The sequence below is a fragment of the Vipera ursinii genome (assembly GCF_947247035.1).
Source record: "Vipera ursinii genome assembly, chromosome: 1".
Lineage (NCBI taxonomy): Eukaryota > Metazoa > Chordata > Lepidosauria > Squamata > Viperidae > Vipera > Vipera ursinii.
This window is the reverse complement of record NC_139512.1, coordinates 143,535,916-143,558,262: the sequence shown is the minus strand read 5'-3', so window position 1 is coordinate 143,558,262 and position 22,347 is coordinate 143,535,916. Positions and strand designations below refer to the sequence as shown.

Sequence of the window (22,347 nt, the reverse complement as noted above, 5' to 3'; positions counted from 1 at the left end):
GTTTTTTTTTGTTCCCCTGAACACATAATTACACCTCCAAAGTATTGCATCGCCACTGCCTGGAATCTGGTTCTTGACTTGGTGGCATTTCTTTCAGTGTTGCTTTAAGATTAAAATTATTTTTAAAAGGAGTTCACAGATCAGGGAATTTTGACATGTTCAAAGTGATATGGGAAATCAATCCAAGATATTTAATTGCTGCCACTCTACTAGTATCTTGACAGAAGATTTAAATTGTCTGGCCTGGACTGAGGGATTTTAAATTATATTAATTAAATTAAATTAATTTTAAATTTTAATTTTTAATGTTATCTTAATTGTGGGCTGTATTAATTTAATTTAATTTTATTCTCTCTTTTGTATTGTTTTTAACTTGCCCTGTGAACCGCCCTGAGTCCTTCAGGAATAGGGCGGTATATAAATTCAACTAATAAATAAATAAAATAAATAAACTTCCAGAAGGACTGGGAGAAAATTCAAAAAGTTATTTTCCAAATGGAACTACTAAAATTGTTATAGGATGCTTGTTTTAAGCAGCTTTGCAGTTTCTACCAAGCACCAGTATAATATTGCAAGCAAAGCATTCCATTTCATTAAATGAAAATTCATTGTCTGAGAATCTTTGCAACAGTTCTGTGGTGAACTTCAAATATGCTACTCTCAGCATCTGTAAACTGCAGCAGGACGATCATTCATTCCCTTTGTGTGTGTCTGTTTCCCCATATCTGCACGGGAGATACCCTGTATTATTTTTACCTATCACTGTTCTAAGTTATCCCTTTATTGCTCATTTTTGTATTTCATTCAGTGCTACCTAGTAAATTCATATTACAAGCAGGAATGAAATGGCCACTGTATATAATGGGTTTTTTTTTACTGTTGTATTCGACCAAGCTCTTAATCAAATTAATTAAATTACTAAGAGGTATCTCCAGGAAATCTTTAAAGCCTCATGAGATAAAGTAACAGTATGTCCATAATTCAAGGAAGTAAAAAACAACCTCATAATTCAATTACACATGAATATAATCGCCTGTTATGTCCAAATATTTCAAATATTGTATCATGACAATATGCTCAATGAGCTGCTTGTTTTAACAGCAGTCTTATTCAGCAATAGTTATGCAGCCAATAACCAGTGGTGGTGCAGTGGTTAGAATGTAGTATTGCAGGCTAACTCTACTGACCGGTTCAAGGTTGACTCAGCCTTCCATCCTTCCAAGATCAGTAAAGTGAAGACCCAGATTGTTGGGGGCAACAGGCTGACTCTGTAAACCGCTGAGGGACGGCTGTAAAGCACTGTGAAGCGGCATATAAGTCTATGTGCTATTGCTATCCTAAATATGTTATCAGATTTTTAAAAAAAAATTATAGAATTGTACTTTTAGGTTCTTCAAGCAAGAATTGGGGAGATAAGTGTGTAGGGTCTACACTTGCATTTTGTCATATAAAGTTGAATAGACTACATCACTCTCAATATATACGCTTAATTGCTGCTACTTAAGTTACTCTGCATGTAACTTAACTCAAAAACTTGTGACATAAAAAGCTTTCAACAATCAGGCTTTTTATCAGAATGAAGACTTGAGTGATCACAGAAACTTTAAACATAAGAGTGGGCACTGCCTCCCTACCATCAGATTAATCAGTAAAAATTAAAATCATTCTTTACCGTTTTTATTATGCCCTAAGGGAAAACAGAGTTAATAATGTAATATAGAATAGGGTCGATTTGGAAAAGCGAGCATACTTTCGTCCTCAGAATATTCATGGTCTATTGCTTATTGAAAAAGGCCCATAATTATACCTAACATCAAAACTGTTTCTTGAAATACAAACCTTTCCCATACTTCACATATTTGATACAATTTTAAATGTAAATGAGATGTTACTTTCCTAAAAAAAAATCTACTTTTCCTCTCAATTACCATAGAAAGGGAGTGAAAACAGTACTGTCTAGAGCATGGGTGTCCAATCTTTTGGCTTGCCTGGGCTGCATTGAGTGAAGAACAATTGTCTTGGGTCACTTATAAAATATATATGTATATAAATCACACAATAATGCTGTTTACAATCTTGTGTTGCTGCATTACTTGAAGTTCAGGGCTGCATGCGATCCATGGGCTGTGGGTTGGATATGCCAGATCTAAAGTCTGTTACAGCATGTTCAAATAGCCCATGCCTTTTGAAGGCGGCTAAGTTGGGGCTGTCAGTTGCACAGGTTAGCATGTAAAATAGGGAAAAATAATACTCGTAATTGTTCAACAGTATCTAGAAGTCCTGGGCTTCCTTGAAGCCATACATTTGGAAGGTAGGTCATAATTTGGATCTCATTCTTAGAACAAGCAGTGCTGAACTATAATAGAGCTTCCTATGTTGCATCTGAAAATATGAAATATGTAATCATAGGATCACCATTTGCAGCAGTCTTCAGTCATTAGGACACCTTGTCCCCTCAATAACTTTTTTCATATAGACTGTTGTACACTGAGAATCACACGAATTGAGCTACATAGTTTGCACTTATTCAGTCAAACTATTATCAGTCTAGTTCAGACATGTCAAACACAAGGCCCGGGGGCCGGATCCGGCCCGTGAAGTGGTTTTATGTGGCCCACGAAGCCATCCTGGAAACAGTGAGGGAATGGCCCCCACTGTCTTCGCCCTGGCCCAGAGACCCTCCTTCTGCCAGAGACCCTCAGATCTGTCCCACTCCTGCCCAGGCCCCCATAGGCACCCTTGATGCGAATGATGTAGAGCTGGCCACGCCCACCCAGTAGGCCATAAGCACTCTAGCCACGCCCACCGAGTAGGCCATAAGCACTCTAGCCACACCCACCCAGTAGGCCACGCCCACCCTGGCCATACCCACCCGGCCCCCTGAGGGCAACCGCAATGCTTATGTGGCCCTCAATGAAATTGAGTTTGACACCCCTTCTAGTTTATAGAACTACCAAGCTTTTTAAAGTTCAATTATATCAAACAATAAAAAGAAAAGGGAGAATTTCTTTAAATATAGACTTTAATTCCTGATTTCCCATAGCTTAAATATAATTCCCTCAGTGGCACCTCCTATCTGTATCTGTTTTGTTCTGGGTGATGTACGGTCTACTTCTACAGGGTAGATGTGATTGTAAAGCATTGCTCCTAATATTGGCCAAAGCCATTTCCAATATAAAGATATTTTCAGTTTTAATTATTTCTAGTAGCAAAAAAGCAAACAAAAATAAATTGAAATGCTGCTTTTAAGACTGACTTTCTGCCAAAGGGCATTTCATTTGTGATTGCTCAAATACAATTATAATACACTTTTTCCAAATTGGGAAAACAAAATCTGAGAAAAGATTGTTATATGCAATATAAAATATACTTCATTTTAAAGAATGAATCAGAACAGTGTGCAAGTCATAGTAGTCACTTAATTTTTTATTTATTGTTCTGTGGGAATAGGGAAAGAGAAGCATACATTTATACAATATTTCACAATCACTTTTATCCAGGATGGGGTTATTCTTAAATACTTGCCGAAAAATAGCAAGAGCAATTTGACAGTAGTACAACAACCTGTGCCCAGAACACTGACAAGTACCAAGTAAAGCTAAAATAATTGCTTACCAATATTTTGAGAGGTAACATCTTATATGGGCTTGAGTGGTGTGCATTAAAAAAAAAGTACTGCTGGTTGAATATATTGAGGTAAATGGTGTTCCAACAAGGATACTATTGTTATCCCTTGTTTGTAATCCTGTACATAGCTTGCTGAATTTTATACCAAATATTCCTAATAAAAATGCATTAAAAAGTTTAAAAAGAGAATTGGAAAAAGGTCAACCAATCAGTCACCTCACTTTTGTTAAACTACGATCAGCAATTTTATTCTGTAGAACAGTAGTATGAACACTATTTATTACTACATCTGATTACACCTTAGTTATGCAAGAGCTACTCCACATGGATTTTTGCTATCAAAGAAAGTATAAAGTTGTGTATTTTAATCCAGACTCATTTTCAGAATACCACCATGAATGAGAACACTAGGTCAAAGAACTCCAACAATTACGAGGCACAATCTGTTCCAAAATGCTAAGGTATATTTAGCAACTGTACAAAGAGTAGTCATGCATCATGTGATATAAAGTTCTTCGCATCTAACACAAACTGAAAAGGTATTGCAAAGTTTAGACTTTGAAGTTGTTCACAAAACCGATCAGTTAAATCCTGTGGCAATTATATAGGCAGCCAACTAAGTAGTCACAGGCAAACCAAAGGACAACGAAAGCTCGAGCCTCAACCCGGGCTTTCCTTCACAAGTCAAAGATACAAGGTAAATCACCAGAGCTGGCCAGATCAATACAAGCTGAATGGTTCAAGTACAAAAAGCAACAACAGCCACAATATCGGCCAGAAAGCAGAGCACTTTTCCTAGCTCAGACATGAATGGGTTAATTTCCTAGGATAGATCTTGGCTTAAGCATTTTAAAAGAATTGTCCACCCTTAAAATTTTTCAGAGGAGTCAAAATTTCGTGCAGGACTATTTTGGTGGATTTTAATTTTTGGCAGTTTGGTGGAATTTAATAATTTGACAGAGTCTACCAAAAAAGTGTTTTCGGATAAGAGGCATCTTGAAAAGCAAAGACTAGTTGGGGAGAAGCAAGGAAGGGAAGTTTTGGAAAATACTTTTTTAAAAAACTCTTCTCACTTAAGACATTGTTCTGCTTGATTGTCAGTTTTGATATTTCCCCTACATGACCTGCAATTCCAAATGCATTTGCAAAAAAACATCCGTAAAAAGGTCTTACTTGGCTTGAGTCATATTGGTAGATGTCTATTTGATTTAAAAAACAAACAAACCCTGCTCTATGAAGCTGTGGTGGGAGATTTGCAACCAGAAATGATGTTTGTAGGCATGTGCTTTTTAAGATGAAGACTGATAAATTACATTTTCTTAATATGAATATTTTCATTTTGAGGAAAAACCGTATCTGCCAATCATTCATACTATTTTAGATGATGCTGTTGCGAATCAACTCCTAAAAGTAGAATCAAGCAAATCATCTTTTATTCAAAAATACATCTGAAGAACAAATGTTATGTTTGTTAACAAAAGTAGCAAGTTATGCCCAGCAACATCCATAATCAAATTATGGCATTGGATTTGGTAACTATAAAACAAAACATGTCTCTACAGGGTATGCCAGTTTGCAGAGGACAAATCCTCTAATACTCGTCTCTGTTTAGAACCGGATGTCCAAAATCTTGTTTATAACTATTTCCTCTACATTTTTGGAGACCAGTACAAAATTAAAAAAAAATTCGCTTGTGATTTCATAAATCTTTACAAAAGAACATTCACGGTAAACATTTAATTATGACCACCTTTTCCTTTATAAATCTAATGTATTATTTAAATATAAAACTGCCTAGAATCTGATAATACTGGCTACTGTTGGTTCAGTACTTTCATTTTGAGACTTCACTTTGGCTTGTATGCATATAAACTAGTAGTCAAATAAATCGTAGTGTATTACTGCCTTTTACAAGTACTTTGGCACCTGTCTACTTTCTGCCCCTTTTGCTAGAGCCTTCTTAATGTATAGGCTCAACATCATCAATCCCTATAACTCCTTTAATTCAGTACAGTAGTTTAAATTTGTAGTTGTTTTTTTTTGCTAGACTATGCTACATTGTCATTTTCATTGAAATAATTGCATATTTGATGGTAAAAGTGTTTTGTTTTTGTTTTTTTAAAAAAGAGTGTATTTTTAATTCTTTAGCGACCACAAGTTAAACATATGTATCACTGATCAAATGTTCCTCTGACAAGCCGGCACCAAAAATAATCAAGTGATGTGAAACTACAAAAGGCAACACATATAAAAAGTGTGTGGAGTTCAAGGTCATGGAGCTTCCTGAGGTGATCCTGAAACAACAACACAGTGGAAATAGAGTTATGTCCAGGGCTAGACCTGTGCGCTGGGTGGTTGGAAACATTCCTCCTACCATCTTCCTCCCACAGCAGCCCCCAATAACTAGAGGAGCTTCTGTACCCCTTTGGATGGGGCAGGGGCCTGGCTGCTGGGAAGGGGAATGGAAGGAAGGGTAGCTTCCACCATCTTGTCGCATGGGTCTCTGTCTGAATCAACCCACTGTGTCTTGTTTAGTGAAATAGAAAATAACACTAGACAAAATATACATGAAACAGCAAAAGCTTCTTTGAAAGAATTAAGAGCTTTCCAGTGCCAGAGCTCAATAAAATAATAATTAAAAAATCATGCTTAAATTTTCAAATTCCCATCAGACACAGCAAACCTAAATATTTAGTAAAATAAACATATACACTATTTTGGGAACTGGAGATAAAGCTTTTAACTAATTGGGGAAGTCGTCATTGAAAAGGCAATACATTTTTTATACATGAGCTACAACAAGGAAAGACTAGTACACCATTTAGGAATGGCCATGGACTCTTGGCATGAAGCACAGCTTATAACCTTTAAAAATACACCATGAATCTTTTAATGCATCATTTACAAAATCTGGATCAATTTTATTATTTCAATTTTATTAGTGTTGTCAATTCAATTTAGCATAGGTGGAACTGAGGTATACCTTGTTTTGGGAGGTTAATGCTTGGAAGCCTTTTTTGCTAGATCCCACTTTGATTACATAGAACAGCAGCACACTAAACATTCACAAGCTGTGTCATATTGGCATTACAATAGTCATTTATATAAACACAACAGCAAATGCAATAAAAACAAGTTACCCTTTTTCTTAAATCTGAAATGAAATGTCTGATTTAAAAAAAAATAGCAGTAGTTCATTTTAAGGAATTAGTCTGACATGTTAAGAAATACAATGTCAGTTTTTAAAATGTCTGACAAGCCGAGATAGGTCCATGTTCTTCAGATACGTTTAACATTATCTTGCCATTTTCTCCGGCATATGCAGTAAGTCTTCTGGATCCAAGTCTGGAGAAGAATAAAGAGGAATCTTCCTATTGATACTTCAGAGGCAGACTTACCATTATTTCATGCTGAAAATTACTGGCCAGAAACAGGCCAGTTGACTAGGCAGTCTCAGTGCTGAGTCTTATTGGTCAAGAAGTGTGACCCTGCTACTATCATAGACTGGATTCTTTGGGAGGAAAATCCACATTTGTCACCATGGTGACCACAGTCACAATGTCTTCTGTTGTTATAATGTTTGTTAGTCTTTGCATTTGGATAATCCTTTCCTCTACACAACCTGCTGATAATCGAGCTTCTGCATCATGATCCCAACACTCTTCTATTGTTTCACAGAGCATTGCCATTCCCTAAAAATAACAAGAAGAAAGGATACGGTTTTGGAATTCTTACACAACAGACAGAACATACAACACTACTATCCTGAAATACATAAAACGACGTCTAAGTTATATCCACATTAAAACAATAGCAATAAAAACATCTGGTGAGATTAACACCTTCCATGCAACATTGACTTTGAGAAACTGCAGCGAGTGCCTAATTCTGAAATCCAGACTCAGTTTGGAAAGAGAAAAACCACTATATAATGCTTACTGTTTATCTGCCTTAACTATCAGCCCAAATATATAACTTAGGTTTGTCATTGTTACCTTTCTAACACTGGTTCCTGTATATCTGAAAAAGCTACTATGATATCGTTTCAGTTTCTTCTCCTTTTCAAAAGTTGAATTGATGCAATTTCAAATTAGGATTTTGTAACAAGGGTTGACCCTGCTCTTCCTTCTGCCAGGAGACTTTCATCTAACTACATTTTATAATTCCTTCCAGTCTTACAGACTGGCTAAACTGGTGGAGGATTTAACGGGGTCAGATGGGGGAGGTGAGGAGAGGAATACAGATTGGCTATGCAGATACAGGTTAAATGTGAGACAGATTAAAATAGCTTTATTGGCTAGCAACTGTAATGTGTTAGAAAGCCATTGTGTTGTTGAGAGCCTCTGAGATTGCCTGAAACCTTTTGATAAATGTGATTTTAGCAATCTCTTCTCAATTGTGTTTAGACCTTTTCTAAAAAGGGCACTGATGCTTGCCATGGGATGTCCAAGGAGACTGAAATGCTCTGATATTAATTTCTCCTTGTTTTGAGTACATATGGGGGAAAAATACTTTTGCACACAATTACTATGCCCTTCAAATAATGGCCTGTAACAATTACAAATACATCAGCTATCCTATTTTTATAGGTGGAAGGCAAAAAAGTATTTAGTCCTGTTAAATCTCAGAAAGCATGGTGAAAAGCAGCTAACTCCATCTGCATTAAATGTTTTTTTTAAATCTTTTTTTAATGATCTAATGTTTACCACCTCAAACAGAAGCAGTAAAAAACTAAGATGAACAGGAATAGATCAGCTCAAGGATTGAGTGGCTGAATTTCTACCCAATGTAAATGATTTGGTTGCAAAAATATCCTAATTTTAGAACTAGAGTTCACTGTATATGAAATATTCTGTTTTCAACAGTCTTGTGGTATTAAAGGCATATCAATTCTATTACATTATGCAGATAACTATCTAAAGTGAAACTGAAGAAATGAAAGTTAAATTAGCATATCTTTCCTATGTGTAGACTAGAGAATAATATGAATAAAAAATTCTCTTCAGAACAACTTTAATTTCTATTAATAGAATCTGTGTTCAGATTTAACACTGGAATACATAGAAATGTGTCAAGCTATAACTTATTAACATATATTTTTACACAGCATATTAAACAGGCTTAATTGCAATAGCACTTAGACTTATACACCGCTTCACAGTGCTTTAGAAACTCTCTAAGTGGCTTACAGCCTATTGCCCCCAACAATCTGGGTCCTTAATTTTACCGACCTCGGAAGGATGGAAGGCTGAGTCAACCTTGAATCCTGGTCAGGATTGAACTCCTGTAGTGCTGGCAGCTGGCAGTCAGCAGAAGTAGCCTGCAGTACTGCATTTAAACCACCATGCCAGTACGGCTCTTAATATTAAACAACCTCTCTTTAGTGACTGCAACTATGTATTAACCTTTTGCTAAATAGAATAACTTAAGTATTAGAAGTAGCACATAAATTATATGGCCATTCATTAATCTTCCTGTGAATTATAATTATGAACACAGATAACTAATTATATATTTATATATTTAGTAGCAATGGCAAATGTGGAAAAAACAAACTCTAAAAAGTGCCTGCAGACTATAAACTGATCACTTTTGAAAAGTTTATTTTTATTTAGCTAGATTTATCACCAATGATATCACTATCATCAATTTCAAATAAAATAACCGAAAAATTAGCAATGCTACATTTCCACTGATTTCATAAGCAATAAAATTCCTCACATTCCACTACTTGAATGCAATCACCACTAAAAGCTTTTCAAGAAATATATTAAATGATTTATGTACATTTGTAATTCTTTAAATCAAACAATGGAGTAATAAACAACTAATCTTTTAACTTCCTGAAAAAGTGTGTCTTAGGAAAAGTGGTTTCTATTTTATGCCATAAAGGTTTTCTCCTTTTGGACAACAGAAAAGGAAAGAGCTAAAAGTAAAATAAAATTCCAAGTTGACAATATTATTTCCAATATTTGGAACATCCATTTAGACCTTTTTTTATACTTTGACCATCTCTAATTCCAACTGCTCTTAAGATAATTCAACTATTGAGTTTTCCTCATCTGAAAAAGGCAATTATATTTAAATAAAGAAGGATTTTTAAGCCGCCCTGAGTCTTCGGAGAAGGGCGAGATATAAATGGAATTAAATAATATTCTATTCATTATTTTAATGAAGATGCAATTTTTATATTCGCTGAAAGAAAGATCTTCCCACAATTCAAAATGTTGCTTTGAGCTAACAGAATCACCGTTCTAGAAAAATTCATAGCTTCGGTATCTTTTGGGATCAGAATGGAAGTATTCTTGGACCCACAAGACTGAATCACCTCCCATTTTGCCAATGTACTTCTCATTGGTAGCAAAGCTACAGGAATTAATGGAAAGAGGTAACATAAACCACTGGGGGAAAATAAGGGAGGAATATTCTTAGAAGGCCAATCTTCACACTTCTTGTATCATAGAATGAAGCAGTTTTCCCCAATTCCAATTCTTTTTCACAAGACTGAAGTGCAGATAGGCTTGCTGGGTTATATTAACATTTTTAAAATATAACATTTTTAAATGGCATGAAACTGAAGTTCAATTTCTCCATTGGATTTTAAATATATTTTATAGGTTAAAAAAGTTTTATCTTCTGAAGGAAAGTTTCAGTACTGGCCACATTATTTGTCACTTACAGCATGTTTCTGCCAACAGTCTCTCAGGACAGGCCTCTTCTTTTTATGTACTACAACCTCCTGCATATCTTCAAGAGAAGGATGCTGACCCACTTCTTCCTCAAAAGGTAACATATACTCATCCACGGGTCCTGCGTTGAAGGAAATAATGTTACATAAGTTCTGTTCCATTTCTAGTTTCATGCTAATCAGATTAAGAGACTAGAAGGAAAGCTGGTAACTGGTTTATGACTGTCCAAATAAGATTATATTGAACAAGATAATGGGACAACATCTAGCCTATTTTATTTCTTTTCCTGTAAGTCAGGTCTAGGCTTCTAAAACATTTTTTCCAAAGCCCAAGACAATCTCATCTCTATATCAAATTTGCCTTTTCTTATACAGTGTGTGCACAATTATTAGGCAAGTTGTATTTTGGAGGGTTAAATTTCTTATTGAACAACTACAGTGCTCTCGGTCAATCCAAATTGTTAATAAACCTCAAACCTGAATATTTAAGAAAGTAAAAGTGAGGTGTTGGCTTTCTTAGGAGAATGTGTGTGCACAATTATTGGGCAACTATTAGTGTGCAGAGTTATTACGCAACTAAATGAAAAATGAAAATTTGCTCCATCTCACTCGTTTATTTGCATGTGTTAAAGTGAGAATAAACAACAACTCAAAATTTACAAATAAACATTTCTAACATTTAAAAAAAAATATATCAGTGACCAATATAGCCACCCTAAGAAGAAGGGCCTACAAGTTGTCAATAGGGTTTAGGTCAGGAGGAAAGGGGCCATGTCATTATTCTTTCATCTTTAAGGCCTTTACTGGCTAGCCATGCAGTGGAGTACTTCGATGCATGCGATGGAGCATTGACCTGCATACAAATCAGGGTCATCTTGAAAGATGCACTTTTTCCTGCACCACTGCTTGAAGAAAGTGTCTTCTAAAAACTGGCAGTAGGTTTGGGAGTTGATTTTGAGTCCATCTTCAGCCCAAAAAGGTCCAACTAGCTCATCTTTAATAATACCAGCCCATACTAGTACCCCACCTCCACCTTGCTGGCATCTGAGTCAAAGTGGAGCTCTGTACCCATTACTGATTCAGCCACGGGCCCATCCATTTGGTCTGTCAAGAGTTCTCTCACCTCATCAGTCCATAAAACCTTTGAAAAATCTGTCTTTAGATATTTCTTGGGCTGGTCTTGCTGTTTCAACTTATGTATCTTGTTCAGTGGTGGTCGGGTTTCAGCCTTCCTTACCTTGGCCGTATCTCTGAGCACTGAACATCTTGTACTTATGGACACTCCAGGTAGGTTGCAGTTCTGGAATATGACAGCACTGGAGGATAATGGGTTCCTGATAGCTTCATGTTTCAGTCTTCTCAAATCTTTGGCAGTTAATCTGCATCTTTTTTTCTCAAAAGGTTTCTTGCGACCCTGTTGACTATTTTCAACAAAATGTTTGATGGTTCTGTGATCACACCCCAATATCTTAGCAATTTCAAGTGCTGCATGTCTCTGAAAGACGTCTTACAATTTTTGACTTTTCAGAGTCAGTTAAATCTCTTTTTGGCCCATTTTGCCTGAGGAAAAGCAGCTGCCTAATAATTATGCACACCTTGATATAGGGTGTTGATCTCCTTAGGCCACATCCTCCCTCATTATAGAAACACACATCACCTGATATGCTTGTATCCACTAAGCATTCAAATTTATAGAGCTCGGAAGTGGAAAATATGTATGAAAATGTTGACTGCCTAATAATTGTGCATACAGTGTAAGGACATTATTTACTTCTTCAAAAACAAGTAGGAAAGGAATAGCAAACCAAAATGTCCAATCTACTTCAATAGTATATCGATTAATTCCCATTAGCAACTTCAAATACATGGGTAGAGATCATTTGTTTTTTGAGTATTTGCTTTGATTGGGCAGATGACGTTTGTGGTATTCTGTACTAGTAAAGCTGGATAAAGTGTTTTTTGCACATATGCTGTAATATCAGGTCTATATTTTATATGACACTTTGATATAATTATAAAACTTATGATTTCATAAGGATCTTTCTTAAAGGCTAAATATTGCTACATAAAACATCTTCAATGGTTCTACAATAACAGACTTGTATACAGCGATTGCTTTTTGTAAGTATGATGAAGTCTGATAAAACTAGAATAAATAATCAGCACAGTGAGTTATTCAAAGTATTAGAAGAATTAACTCAATTGTAATTACAGTTCTTGAAATAGCCATCTGTGAATTCACACGAGTATGTGCCTGCCTAAGGTCCTACTGCGAACCTTCCACAACTTAGCTACATATTCGGTCAGATACTTATCCCCTACATACTATCTGTGTAAATCTGGCTCCTGAACGGTTATAATTCCTAAGACTGCTATGTGTAATCTAAAGCACAATGAGGGGACTGGTTGGATGAATTAACAGAGGACTACTTGAATAGCTGCAATTACAGATAAAGTAAGGATTCATGTTTTCTGTGATTCACACGTAGATGACAAACGTGTGATTCACATGTAGATGACAAACTTAAAGGATACTGTAATCATTGCAAGTGACCAGAGACAACTCATCTTCTAAAAGTTGCATTTTCTCTGGGCAAAAAATGCCATCTCTAAAACTGAATGAACATGGAAGGCTGCGCGTATACAATTATCCAGCATAGTTCTGGTAAGGGATATTTTGGAGGCAGTCTGAAGTGAAGGACATATTGTATGGAGAGCTAGCAAAGCAGTATACACTGAACTAATTAGGACACTACATCTCAACTATCTGAGAAGATAGCTGAATTCTATGCTTCAATTCAAGAAAATGAACCATCATTCCAATCTATACACTGCAAAAGCTAAAGCCTTACAAAAAAGAGCTAAATGCTTAATTTTGGTGACAATATTGAAGAAATCAAATAAACAGAGGCATCAGCAGCAACTCATTTAGTATAAAAACAGCAAATTACTCAGAAGAGCCATCCATAACAAGTGTTGGGGCATGCTGACTTCTGGTGTGGTGTTGGTTCACGATAATGCTCGCCCGCACACCGCTAAATGCACCCAAAAACTTTTGAAGCAGTTCCGTTGGGATGTTTTTGATCAACCACTCCCATAGCCCAGATTTGGCACTGAGTGACTACTACTAAGGAATTTCAAACCTTGTAAGACTTTATAAGTGACTCAATTTGAATGGCGATTATGTCGAAAAGTAATGTAATGTTGCAGTTTTCTAATGAATATAATAAAAGTTCTGTATCTGTGAGTGTCTGTCATTGATAACCAAACAGAGGTTTATTTCCGAATTGCCCTCGTATATTCCATTAAGAGGTAAAGTGCAATGGTTCATGAGAGGCAATGATCTCTAAGCAAGAGGGTCTGCCCTTAGAGTAGAGATAATGAAAACCATAGAAACAACTTAGCAACATGTGGAGTCCTTGGTGCTCTTTGGGTTTGGTTGTTTGCTTGCAGATATTTCATTATCCAACTAAGAATATCATCAATGTGTGTGTGTGTGTGTGTGTGTGTGTGTTGGGGGGGGGTTGTTGCCCATTTATAAACAGTAGCTTGCTTTGTTAGTTTTGCTGGGGCATGGTTTTCTCCTTGATAGTTCGTTGATGGGAGATTGTTTTCTGACTGATAGTTTGCCTGGTAATCCCTATTTATCTGGATATTAACTACTGGAAAGGATATGTTCTAGTCTTTTTGTTTACTTCTTAAGAGTTTTTTGTTGTCTCTTTTGAATGGTGTGTAAATATTGTTTATCATTATGTGTCTACTGGTGACTGAGCTATCTGAATGCCAAGCTTCCAGAAACTCCCAAGCGTTTCTGGATTTGGCTTGGTCTAAGATGCTAACAATTTCCCAGGTGAAACTGTATTTGAATATGTCTGTATGTTGTGAAATTAAAGATATTTCATTGAGTCTTCTGACTGCGTCGATATTCATGGATGTTCTCCACTACTCTTCTGGCTATCTGTCCTACATAGTGGCTGTTACAGTCCTTACACTGTCACCATCAACTGCTTACCATCTGATGCCGTACATCGTGATGCCAATTCCCACAGAACTAATCCCATCGCATACATGTCTATTCTCAAAAATGCATCCCGTTGGAAGTTTATAGCACCTTCTAAAACTTCAGGAGCCATGTATCTTCGGGTACCAACCTTGAAAATAAGAATAATCATTAGGCTTACAGATATGAACATTCAAAGTTTAAACTAATTAGATGCTCACCATGTATTCTAGAGAAGTAACAACATCAAAATCACTTGGTACTTAGAATTTGGAGTCCTATAATTTAATTTGGAATAGTTTACCATCAAATCCAAAAATACACCGAACAATATTTCTTAAGGAAGTACGTAGCCTTTGGAACATTACCTATTAAAAAACCATTAAAAATCTCTTTATACAATAAAGAGATAGCTTTCATTATTTTGAAATGGCCAAGGAACTAAAAAGAATGAAAATTATTAGCAACATCTCAAATTTGACATGGAGATGTGCTTTCAATGATTGAAGTTAGCATTCACTGCCTATATGAGTCACATTACAAAATAAATACAAAACACAAACTCTTATGACAAGTTTCATACTCAGTAATATTTTTGCTTCTTGTCCTACAATTCTGTAATTTAAAATGTTTACAACACCTTGTATAATAATATGCACCTCATAAGTCTTTGAAGTAATTTAATTTAATTTAATTTAATAATATTTCTATACCGCCCTTCTCCCGAAGGACTCAGGGCGGTGAACAGGGCAAGAATAAAAATACAGAATTACAAAAGTTAAAAAATGATTAAATACATGCCCACTAAAAAACAATCAATACATATTAAAACCCCAATAAAATACCCCACCAATCCCCCATCAGGCCAGGCCGGCTTGTTCGAACAAGTATGTTTTGAGATCGCGGCGAAAGGAGCGAAGATCGGGCGCCATCCGGAGCTCAACCGGAAGCTGATTCCATAGCTCCGGAGCGCCCACAGAGAAGGACCTCCCCCTGGGGGCCACCAATCGACATTCTCTGATCGGTGGCACCCTGAGGAGGCCCTCTCTGTGGGAACGCACAGGATGAAGGGAAGTTGATGCCGGCAGCAGGTGTTCCCTAAGGTACTCCGGACCCCTGCCATGTAGGGCTTTAAACACCATTACTAGTACCTTGAATCTCACCCGGAAGACAACTGGTAACCAATGCAGCTCACGAAGCAGAGGTGTAACATGGGAGTATCGGGAGACTCCCAACACAACTCTCGCGGCTGCATTCTGTACCAGTTGGAGCCTCTGGGTGGTCCTCAAGGGCAGCCCCATGTAGAGAGCGTTGCAGTAGTCTAGACGAGAGGTCACGAGCGCGTGAGTGACTGTGCATAAATCATCCCGGCCTAGATAGGGCCGCAACTGGCGCACCAGGCGAACCTGGGCGAACCTGGGATCTTCACCTGCACATAAGCACATTTCCAAAACTTTGAATGCTCATTAGAATTTGCAACTCTTATCATTAAGTAACAGAGGGGCAGGCCCAAGTCCACCTTCCTGAACAGTGTCTGAATTGCAGGATAATGAGATTTCTTCTTTAATGCGTCGTCCTTAACTGATATTTTACCTCACATTTTAGTTTGCTTGATTTCAGTCACTTTAAAATGTAAGTTCTGAGATTTGATAAATGGACTAAGAGCATGTCAATGTTGGCCTTCACTCAATATGCATTAATTAATTTTGAATAAGTGCATCTACTTGTATATATAGTGATCTCAATATTGACTGGGAATGGGAGAAGCTCACAAGATGAATGGGGTTGTCACTCTCCCTCAATCTCATCTATGTTACCTCACAGAATACTTAAGTAAAAATTAGAGTGTTTTATATTTGTCATTTTGAGATCCTGAATGAATATTATTCTAACAAATTGTAATAACTGATGTCTGTGCCAAATCAGCCCAGCCTATATGCTACTGGAATACAGTAGCTCCCACTGTCCTACCCAGTGCTAACAATTCTTTGAGTGTATTTCTGGACCATCAAATTTGTTTTCTTGTCTTCATTTCTCTCAGTTGCTACATCATTTCAAGTATGTTGATCTTCTGGCCTGAAAGATCCAAAGCACTCTCTAAAATAAATAATTTTCAGGGTTCTTCTATACCTATTTGTCTGTAATATGTTCCATATTCAAATCTGCCTAATTATATTCACCTCCTTTCAGTATATTTTCTATGCATATGGCATATAATCATATGGTCAATGGCATATAAATCAATCAATCAAAACCTTTCAGTAGGTATACAATGTACACCTACTGGGGGTTTTCTGTGCAGTATTTTCTTTTGTTCTTGCATCTCACAATCAGACCTCCCAAAAAGGTGAACAAATCCACACCAGTGAATATAATCCAGCTGTATACTGTACATAATAGTGTCTATTCATACCTGTGCATACACAAATGCATACAAATTAACAAGCAGTAATATCTTTAATCAGGAATCACATTTCTACTATCCATATTGGATAGTCTGTGCCCTTTAAGGTTTCATATTATTATCATAATTTCTTCATTTATTAGATTTATTAAATATATCTTGTCCTAGAATATTCTGGATTTACTAAATTATTTCTCAAGACTCATGTAGGAATCTTTCAACATTTTATTTGCTAGGTCCCCGTTGCCATAACATTTTTAACCGATCAAGCATTTGTCAGCTTACTCATTAATTATCATTTTCTTTGTTCAACTTGTCCATAGGTAGCATGGTCTCTCCCTATGAGCTCGCATTATTTTAGAGATTACAGGGGGAATATAAATAATTTCATGGCTATGATATCTCATAGAACTTTTAGTTGATATATTCACACACGTTGAAGTGACCAACCTGATACTTTTTCAAATGTGAAATTACATAAAACAAAAAAATGTAGTTTTTGAAATGATCTATAGTATCTATAGTTATAATATATATAATTATAGTATTAGACAAGTGAATGTTAATTTTGCTGTTTGATTTTATTATGCTCAGGATCTCTGCCAGAGTAGGGGCTGCTGAAGATTTAATTTTTGAAATGCTAATTTGTGCTGGTACAGATCTAGTATATATAACTTCAAATATCATATGATTTTAATTATAGGGGAAAAATATCCCTTGATGATGATTAAGTACTAGCCATTTTTACAAAAGTGCTTTCAGGATTTTACTGGCAAGGAAAAGATGGCAAAGTATATAATAAAATAAGGTATCTTAATTTTTATTTTAGTTTAAACTTACCTGACCATGGGTGTCACCAGCTGACTTCCCAGCCTCAAATTTTAAAGCAAGTCCAAAATCTGCGATACATGCCGTAAGATTATTTTTCAATAACACATTCTTGCTCTTGATGTCCCTTAAAAAAAGGAAGTACAAAATTGAAAGCTGCCATATTTAAAAGGGATCAGAATAATATTGGACATGTTTAACTGACAGTCTAATTTATTATTTGATTATAGCTGCAGAGGTGAAGTAATTTTGCTTGGTGACTGAGCATAGCAACTATTTATAATTAAAACAATGACCATTGCTATTCATACAGATATACAACACAGAGTGCTTAGCTAATGGAGGAAAAGATGTAAAAGACTAACTGAAAAGATTTACCTAATTAGATAGGTCATTTGAACCTCTGTTGCCTCTTATAAAATAACAACAGAATGCAAAATACCTTTCTTCACAATGCTCTGTGGAGAAGGAAATATCAGTAGAAAAGTGATTTTGAGGTTGCTGCTGCATCAGACAAAACCATCATTGCTCTCTTCCTGACATGAATGAAGTAACATAATTTTTGCAGGACGATGTAGAATGGTGGAGTCCCTTGCAAAAACCCAAGCTTTCAGATAAAAACAATCTGTTGCCTCTCCACAGTATAAAAATAAAAGAGGGGTACATTCTTTTCCAAAGCCACACAATGTACAGGAAAGACTTGTCACTGCTGGGAAAGTCAATGGCAAAAGCACCCTGACTGCAATTTATGTCACGTAGATAAAACAAGTGGGCTAGTAAACTTCCATATATAAACCAGTAAGTAAATCTGTACTTGTGTTCACTTCATGCCACTGGATAATTAAAGCAACACTTTATTTGATCTACCATAGGTAAAAGTGTGTGTGTGTGTGGGGGGGGGGGGGGTTTGACAAAAGTTAAGAAGCATAGCAGATGCATTTCAAACAGAGATTGAGTTATTGGTTTTGCTTCACATTGCAGAAATTGAGAAGAAGACAAAAAATGTGAAAGATAACAAATAGAGAATAAGTACCTTTGTAAATGACATCTTAATAGGAATCAATCAAAATTGGTATTTTTTTTCTAATGTGTCACTGCATTATTTCTATAATCAAACTGTATTACAAGTTAATTTTGCATTCTGATCACTGATGACTTGTTCTTACTTCTACAAATTGGGTTGCATCCACATTTCAATATAGTAGACCTGTGGTTTTGATAAGACTGCTCTCAACCAGTCTTGCAAGCACCTAAAAGGCTGCCCTTGAGGATTGGAAAAGACTCCAAAAGAGTATGAGATGCCTGGGAAAGCAATTAAAACCTGAGCTACAGCTCTTTTCCCTTAGATTGCAATTTTCTCTGGAAAAATGTCATACAAATGGCCTGGGATACATTATAATGGCTCATCAAGGAGCCATTATATACTTTTTAAACCTCTTATTACAAGTAACTATTGTAATTTTACAAGGGATGTGGTGGCTCAGGACGCTGAGCTTGTCGATCATATGGTTGTCAGTTTGGCGGGTTGAATCCCGAGTGCCGCGTAACAGAATGCCTGTTACTCGTCCCAGCTTCTGCCAACCTAGCAGTTCGAAAGCACGTAAAAATGTAAGTAGAAAAATAGGGACCACTACGATGGGAAGGTAACAGCATTCCGTGCGCCTTTGGCATCTAGTTGTGCCGGCCACATGACCACGGAGATGTCCTCGGACAAGCGCTGGCTCTTCGGCTTTGAAATGGAGATGAGCACCGGCCCCTAGAGTTGGGAACGACTAGCACGCATGTACGGGGGAACCTTTACCTTTATTGTAATTGTAAAGTGGTATGTTGCCTTTAAATAGGATACGATAGATAGATAGATAGATAGATAGATAGATAGATAGATAGATAGATAGATAGATAGAGGTGATACCTGTGGGATATAGCTGGTTTATGCCCTTCTTTTAGACCAGGAATGTCTTCATGGAGATAGGCCAAACCTCTTGCCATAGTTTCAGCTATATGACAGAGTTCATTCCATGAAACAACATTAGCCTTCAAGAAGTCAGTAAGTGAACCCTAAAAAAGATTTTTTAAAAAAATACTGTTTATTCTCCTTAAAAACTACAAAAATTCACAGGAAATTTAAATATTATACATTTTCTAGGTAGCACAAGACTTCTGTATTTACTACATACAGTGTCAAAACAGTGTCATATGAGTATTTAGGATGCATGGACAAAATAGTACTTTGGTCTTGGCATGATCCTGTTTCTAGAACTTGCTATAACAGGCTTCTTTCAATGTGCTTTTTGTATCTTGTTCAATAACATTTGCAGGCAGTTCAGGTTTTGCATCCTAAAACAAGGAATTCTCTTCCCCGACTATCACCAGAGCCACATATCCTTGTGTGTGCTTAACAAGGATATAAAGATCTATTTATTCAATAAATGCAATTGACTTATGTAAATGTTGTGAGCAAATGCAGAGAATGAACGTAGGGCTGATCCACTTTACATCAAATCAATAAAATTACATACCGTATATACTTGAGTATAAGCCGAATTTTTCAGCCCACTTTTTGGGCTGAAAAATTCCACTTCGGCTTATACTCCAGTCAACAAAAAAAACTTACCGAGGACTTGTGCGCGGCCGAGGCTTTGGTGCTTCCGGGATCGCCCGCACCTCTCCCAAGCCACCGCCGTCCGAGACCTGCCGAAGTTTGGGGAGGTTTGGGGAGGTGCGCGCGCACCTCCCCAAACTCCGCGCCTTGCCTGCCTGCTTCTTTCCGCAGCGGAAAGAAGCAGGCAGGCAGGGCGCGGAGGAACGGAGACTTGCCGACGTTTGGGGAGGTTTGGGCGTCTCCCCAAACCTCGGCAGGTCTCCGTTCCTCCGCGCAGACCTGCCGACGTTTGGGGAGGTTTGGGCGCCTCCCCAAACCTCCCCAAACCTCGGCAGGTCTCCGTTCCTCCTGCCGACCTTTGGGGAGGTTTGGGCGCCTCCCCAAACCTCCCCAAACCTCGGCAGGTCTCCGTTCCTCCTGCCGACCTTTGGGGAGGTTTGGGCGCCTCCCCAAACCTCCCCAAACCTCGGCAGGTCTCCGTTCCTCCTGCCGACCTTTGGGGAGGTTTGGGCGCCTCCCCAAACCTCGGCAGGTCTCCGTTCCTCCGCGCAGACCTGCCGACGTTTGGGAAGGTTTGGGCGCTTCCCCAAACCTCCCCAGGTCTCCGTTCCTGTTTGGGGAGGTTTGGGCGCCTCCCCAAACCTCGGCAGGTCTCCGTTCCTCCGCGCAGACCTGCCGACCTTTGGGGAGGTTTGGGCGCCTCCCCAAACGTCCCCAAACCTCGGCAGGTCTCCGTTCCTCCGCGCAGACCTGCCGACCTTTGGGGAGGTTTGGGCGCCTCCCCAAACGTCCCCAAACCTCGGCAGGTCTCCGTTCCTCCGCGCAGACCTGCCGACCTTTGGGGAGGTTTGGGCGCCTCCCCAAACGTCCCCAAACCTCGGCAGGTCTCCGTTCCTGTTTGGGGAGGTTTGGGCGCCTCCCCAAACCTCCCCAAACCTCGGCAGGTCTCCGTTCCTCCGTGCAGACCTGCCGACCTTTGGGGAGGTTTGGGCGCCTCCCCAAACGTCCCCAAACCTCGGCAGGTCTCCGTTCCTGTTTGGGGAGGTTTGGGCGCCTCCCCAAACCTCCCCAAACCTCGGCAGGTCTCCGTTCCTCCGCGCAGACCTGCCGACCTTTGGGGAGGTTTGGGCGCCTCCCCAAACCTCCCCAAACCTCGGCAGGTCTCCGTTCTTCCTGCCGACCTTTGGGGAGGTTTGGGCGCCTCCCCAAACCTCCCCAAACCTCGGCAGGTCTGCGCCTCCCCAAACGTCCCCAAACCTCGGCAGGTCTCCGTTCCTGTTTGGGGAGGTTTGGGCGCCTCCCCAAACCTCGGCAGGTCTCCGTTCCTCCGCGCAGACCTGCCGACCTTTGGGGAGGTTTGGGCGCCTCCCCAAACGTCCCCAAACCTCGGCAGGTCTCTGTTCCTGTTTGGGGAGGTTTGGGCGCCTCCCCAAACGTCCCCAAACCTCGGCAGGTCTCCGTTCCTGTTTGGGGAGGTTTGGGCGCCTCCCCAAACGTCCCCAAACCTCGGCAGGTCTCCGTTCCTCCGCGCAGACCTGCCGACCTTTGGGGAGGTTTGGGCGCCTCCCCAAACCTCCCCAAACCTCGGCAGGTCTCCGTTCTTCCTGCCGACCTTTGGGGAGGTTTGCGCGCCTCCCCAAACCTCGGCAGGTCTGCGCGGAGGAACGGAGACCTGCCGAGGTTTGGGGAGGTTTGGGGAGGCGCCCAAACCTCCCCAAACAGGAACGGAGACCTGCCGAGGTTTGGGGACGTTTGGGGAGGCGCCCAAACCTCCCCAAACAGGAACAGAGACCTGCCGAGGTTTGGGGACGTTTGGGGAGGCGCCCAAACCTCCCCAAAGGTCGGCAGGTCTGCGCGGAGGAACGGAGACCTGCCGAGGTTTGGGGAGGCGCCCAAACCTCCCCAAACAGGAACGGAGACCTGCCGAGGTTTGGGGAGGTTTGGGGAGGCGCCCAAACCTCCCCAAAGGTCGGCAGGTCTGCGCGGAGGAACGGAGACCTGCCGAGGTTTGGGGAGGTTTGGGGAGGCGCCCAAACCTCCCCAAACAGGAACGGAGACCTGCCGAGGTTTGGGGACGTTTGGGGAGGCGCCCAAACCTCCCCAAAGGTCGGCAGGTCTGCGCGGAGGAACGGAGACCTGCCGAGGTTTGGGGACGTTTGGGGAGGCGCCCAAACCTCCCCAAACAGGAACGGAGACCT

The 22,347-nt window shown here is 39.2% G+C and overlaps 1 protein-coding gene across 1 annotated transcript in view; it reads right to left on the bottom strand.

Moving 5' to 3' along the window:
* Positions 1–3,408: 3,408 nt before the first annotated feature.
* ACVR2A (activin A receptor type 2A) overlaps positions 3,409–22,347 on the bottom strand; it is a 59,518-nt gene continuing 40,579 nt past the window's right edge. The window contains exons 8-12 of the mRNA XM_083350453.1: positions 19,460–19,605; positions 17,560–17,674; positions 14,328–14,466; positions 10,307–10,437; positions 3,409–7,319 (exon numbers count right to left, since the gene is read on the bottom strand). Coding sequence (XP_083206579.1) covers positions 7,125–7,319; positions 10,307–10,437; positions 14,328–14,466; positions 17,560–17,674; positions 19,460–19,605 — 726 coding nt within the window. The 3' untranslated portion in view covers positions 3,409–7,124. The remainder of the gene's footprint in view (positions 7,320–10,306; positions 10,438–14,327; positions 14,467–17,559; positions 17,675–19,459; positions 19,606–22,347) is intronic.